Source organism: Merops nubicus, unplaced genomic scaffold (genome assembly GCF_000691845.1).
Source record: "Merops nubicus isolate BGI_N331 unplaced genomic scaffold, ASM69184v1 scaffold29950, whole genome shotgun sequence".
In the NCBI taxonomy this organism is placed as follows: Eukaryota; Metazoa; Chordata; class Aves; order Coraciiformes; family Meropidae; genus Merops; species Merops nubicus.
In genome coordinates, this window is record NW_008583974.1 from 1 (window position 1) to 5,074 (window position 5,074).

General features: G+C 39.9%; 1 protein-coding gene across 1 annotated transcript; it reads right to left on the bottom strand.

Annotated features, from left to right (window-relative positions):
- Positions 1-2,055: 2,055 nt before the first annotated feature.
- TMEM159 (transmembrane protein 159) lies at positions 2,056-4,551 on the bottom strand. The gene is made up of 4 exons (XM_008942786.1): positions 4,480-4,551; positions 3,404-3,572; positions 2,887-3,025; positions 2,056-2,149 (listed from the first exon to the last, which is right to left on the bottom strand). Exons 1-4 carry the CDS (start codon positions 4,549-4,551, stop codon positions 2,056-2,058), a joined length of 474 nt encoding a protein of 157 aa, XP_008941034.1.
- Positions 4,552-5,074: the final 523 nt, after the last annotated feature.

Sequence of the window (5,074 nt, forward strand, 5' to 3'; positions counted from 1 at the left end):
CGGCTCCGAGAGCAAAGGGGGAAGGAGGGCGCGGCGTCCGGCCCTGCGCCCAGCCTGGGCGGCGTGGAGCCGCGGGAGGAGAGGGAATGACTCCCCTGCCGCTGCTTTCCCCCACTCACCCGCCGCTCCGCCGCGCTGCTTCGGGGTCGTGTTCGGAGCAATCCCGCGCAGTCCAAAGGGAAAGCTTGCGCTCAGCAGGGGGCATTTATAATCTCCTACCGCAGTTCGACCAACGAGAGTCGTATTTTTATGAAAACGATTCCTTACTTTCTATTTCCAGAAGTGTCCAGCACAGCCGTATCTTAGCCCCGCCGGGGGCGGTGCTTTTCTGTTCATTATTGTTGGTTCAGAATGCAAAAGAAAAAAAAACCCTGACCTGTTTGCCACAGAGCTGTTCTGCAGCAAGTCAGGAAAGGGGCTGAGAAAATGTGGCCTGTGCACCATCTCCCTAGCCCCCCTTGCCAAGGGCTTCTCAGCTTTACTGCAGTGTTTTATTGGGGTGGGTTTTTTTTTTTATTATTGACCTCGTTTGAAGGATGGCCTTGCTGTCTCCAGTAAAACACCTGGTCTATGCTGACCTAGTTTCATTTCTTATGTACATATATTAATTTTAAATCTTTGTCCCTATTCCAGATGGAATTCTCTAGGCTGTGTGTAGTAAACAGTATCGGAGAACTAGCTTTCTTACAGGGAAAGTAGAGAAAGCAGTTTTCATGTTTTGTTTTGAGTTTTTTTCCCTCCTCCTTCCTACCACTTGTATAATACTATCAAATGGAAGCTTAAAAAATCTCTGGTTGGGATAAAGCTGTGAAGCACCTGAAAAAGATAATTTACTAAATAGATAAAATGTTATGAAAGATATCTCCTGTTATGATTGTCATTCTGTAAATCCTTCACACTTAACTGGAATTCAGTAAATACTAGAGTTTTATGAAATAGCATCAGGTCTTGTTTGTCTCCTGCAGACAATAACACAGAGTAGGGCTAACGAAGATTTCACTCTACAGCCCAAGTGTGGGGCCAGTTTATCTCTATAGCTGGAAATGTTACTGCCAATACTATATGGAGCACATTAAGGCTCAGATAAACTTTGATTCCATGTTGGAGTCTAACAGCATATTGGCTCATGCAAAATGAGTATGATGCTAATTTAGTCCTTAGAATATTGCATTTCTGCAATATTTGCCAGCCAAAATACTTTAACTGAGGAGAAAAATTCATCTCCAAATGTAGCCTTCCTAGAAGTAGATCTTGAAAAGCTGTTTTTGCTGTAAACAGTAACAAGACAACCTGGTTAAACAAACAACACTTTATTAAACTAACAGTTACTTTCTTAATACTTAAAAATACTGTAGCATTTGCAAAACTGAAAAAAGTTTAACATACAAGAAGATACAACTCAGAAGCAAAACAGGCACTTTAAATCTCTAAACAAATATGACAAAATACAAGACTGAACTGCATACCACTGATATGTTCAGGCAACAACAAGGAAAACATCCCTTCAAAGCAACGCTATATCTAAAGGTATACAAAACCTCATACTAGACTTAACATGTGATAAACCCTGATTTTCCTGATAAGTATAGAGCATTGGCATGGTATGCTCATACTCTTTTAACAAAGCCTGTTAAGACAATATTTTTTAACTTTCAAAACACATTTCTGGTGTTCTGAGCTTTGACAAATATCAAAATGACCAACTGCTGCATACAGATTTCAAAAGATGGTACATGCAGAACTCCAGTAACAAATGAGAAGTCAAAAGCCTACCTACCCTTTCTTTCCACTGACTTAACAGTAGCAGTTATTACTAAATCCCTTTACCAAATGAGTGGAACATTCCCTCATGCACACAGACAATACTGCAATGCACTGCTGCTTAATGGTTGTTCCTGATAGTGGCTTTACATCTACATGATAAGATGCGTGTTGATTTTTTCAGTTTCTGTAAGGAGTGTACGATGGTTGAATGCTCAAAAAGTAAACAATTACATTGCAAAGGTCATAGTAGTGCAGTTAAGTGCCTATGAAGGAAGAGGGGGAGAAACCCACTTATTCATCCTTTCCATTACTGGCAGAAAGATCCAAGGCAGAAGGATTGTTCTGTGGCAAACTTCCGTTAGCTTCTTGCTTCCTTATCTGACCCCTATATATTGGAGAGAAGAATGATTTTACAGTCTGCTCTTCTGTAAGACTGTCTTTTAACTTCTTGGTAGATATTTAAGTGGGCAACAGGTGGCACTCTGGCACAACCTGCTAATGCCTCTTACTCTTAGCCAGCTCCTTGGTGAGAGCACACAATGCTGACTGAAACAGGCCTCCGGGCCCCAAGGACTGGGGGACACCACTGGCAAGCAGCACATATGCAGCATCCAGCAAAACCTGTAATTTCTGTTTTGGCCACATTTTACCCCTCTGCCTGTCCCAAATCTACAACTCATTTTGGTTCATTACAAATGCAGGTAAGCAGAGACAGCTGGGTCATCATACAGGAAGAACTGCAAAGGGATTATCCTCTAGGCAAGGTCAAATTTGGAAGCATGTTCTAATGACCTTTAAAGGAAGAAACGCCCTGAGTGAGAGAGTTGTATTTTATTGCTTAATGTTGTGTTGCATTAGCACATGCACGTTTAAAGACTATTTACATTTTCTTGTCCTAAACAGGAAAGAGGGCATGTATTAATCCTCATTTAGACTACAGTGATGACTAGACCTTTATATGCCTCACATTAAATCATCAGGCTAGCCAAAGATGCTCTAGCATTCTGAAAAAACACAGTTGTTGAACTAAACAAAACAGACTCACAATAAATGAGGTCATCAATGCAATAGTACAGTTTCAAAGTTTGAAATCTAGGCATGGATCAAAACGTCAGTGCTCACCTTGAAGCATACCAGTAGTTGACCAGAGCTGAAAGAACAATGTAAGAAACACTCAGTGCTCCAGAAAACCCCAGTGAAAGTGCACCCAGGCCACACAGCACACACAGGAGGGTTATGCCACCTATGGCTATTACAACACCTAATAAAAGAGAATCAGTTTGTTATTTAAACAAGTTTATATACAAGGAAATTAGAAGAGCTGACATTCTACCCCAACCCCAACTATTTGGTAAAATAGTCTTCTGAAATCAAAGAGCTAGCCTCCATTAAAGCTATGCATGGTCAAGATAACTGGTTTAGGCATATCCTGGTGGCTGAGATTAGAAAGGGAAACAGGATTTCCCCTGTATAGACTACATTTAATCAGATTACTATTCTTAATATATTAAGAGGCTCACTACTGCAGAGACCTGAGGGCTATATACAGAAATCCTCATTTGCTAGAAGTGGGAACTCCAGAAAAAAGAGGAAAAGACACCATGCCTTAAAAGGGTACGTTCATGCAGGCATACACTACCTTCCATGACTATCACACTGATACAGGCCATTATGGCTGTTGTGACAACAAAAATCAGGAAAAATGCAACAGGAACAGCAGCCACTGCAATAAACATCAGGAGCGATAAGGCAACAAAAGGATGGTCATCTAAATATTGGCCAACACGAGAATTCATAAAGGCAACCACCTGTGGATGAAAGAGAAACATTCCAAATTTTGCTTTTCTCTCTTATCTTACATAACTTTTAAAGATCACTTCTACTTTAATGAACTACAGGTAACACCTTTTTTTAAGTCTGCAGCTTGATTAGAGGGCAGCTGTTACCTCTGTATTTCAAAAGCACGAGGACTTACTGCAAATTTAGGTAACTTCATAGCAAATATAATCCTGCCAACAACAGGTTTCTGTTGGACTTCTCAGTTCCGTTCTTCCACAAATTAAAGAAAAAAACCAAACACCACCACCCTCCCCAAATCCTGAAAACAAGTAAAAAAACCAGCTTTCAGTGGGGTCTCAGCAGCTATGATTTTGATTTAGACAAAACTGTATTTGTTAAGAAAAACATAATTTAACATTTTAAGATGATGCCAATTTTTCTTTTTTCCACACCTCAGTAACATATGCAACCTCCTTATTTATTGAGTGCTAATACAGTGCAGGCATGTCTTTATCACAAAATTGTTAGGGATTTAATGTAACTAGTAGGAAAAAAAAATCCTTTTTTACAAGAGGCAGTCATACATACACCCTGGAATTTTTACTGTAGTAGAGACACTTTCCTTAAGGAAATACGTATTGTAGTTTCTGTTCTTTTTATAGCAGCACAACTATTTCACTAAAATGCCACTAGACTATCTTAAATGGTTATACCAATAAAACACAGAAACGCAGAACGGGTTTTGCTTTTTCTTGACTGCTGAAGGTGTGGGAGGACAGCACTTCCCACGGGCTCCTCAGTGCTCACTTGAAAAATGGGACTGACAGTGTCCCCCTGCCCCTTTTTTAAAAATATTTAGATAAATTAGGGTGTGATATTCTGAGAGTTAGGAGAGGAGTATCTTTACAAATATAAAATGTTAAAACCCAGACTCACACTGGGGTTGCTGTGGATGGACTGCACCACGGAGTGCCATTGCTTCTGCAGTTCCTGCATTTCTTTAGACATGTTGTAATCCCCAACCACGACTGTGTATCTTCTGAACCAACAGTTCTCACTCAGCCATCCAACTGTCCTTAAAATTAAAGTACAATTAGTAACAGGCTCATAGCCATGGTTTTGAAAATTACATATTTCTTTTGCAAAACCAAAGAATGTAGATTTCAGATATTAATGTGATCCACCAAGTCTAAAATATTACTTTTACAAAGGTACATCTTATGTAGGAGGCTTGTCCCTGAAAGCCCTTCTGAAACAGCCAAAGCCAAGTATCAAATACAAGTTGACCTTCACCTTCTTCCTTTATAGCATTAGTCTCGTATTTGACCATGAGGGTACTGGATTATCGGTAAAAAGGTCAATTCTAACTATCCACATGGACAATTTATGCTAGGAATTTCAAACACATTACTGAGAATTGTTTTTGTGAGTAGCCTCCTGTTGAGAACTGAAATCATACCCTGTACCACTTCAAATTCTGCATGTAAAGGCAAAAACGCTTTCAAACGTTCTGACCACATTTAGTTGCAAC

Coding starts and splice junctions, on each gene's coding strand:
- TMEM159 (XM_008942786.1), bottom strand. CDS start 4,551: ATGTCTAAAGAAATGCAGGAACTGCAGAAGCAATGGCACTCCGTGGTG. Junction 3,026..3,403: donor CAGTGTGATAGTCATGGAAG/GTAGTGTATGCC, acceptor CTCTTTTATTAG/GTGTTGTAATAGCCATAGGT. Junction 2,150..2,886: donor AACTACTGGTATGCTTCAAG/GTGAGCACTGAC, acceptor TCCAATATATAG/GGGTCAGATAAGGAAGCAAG.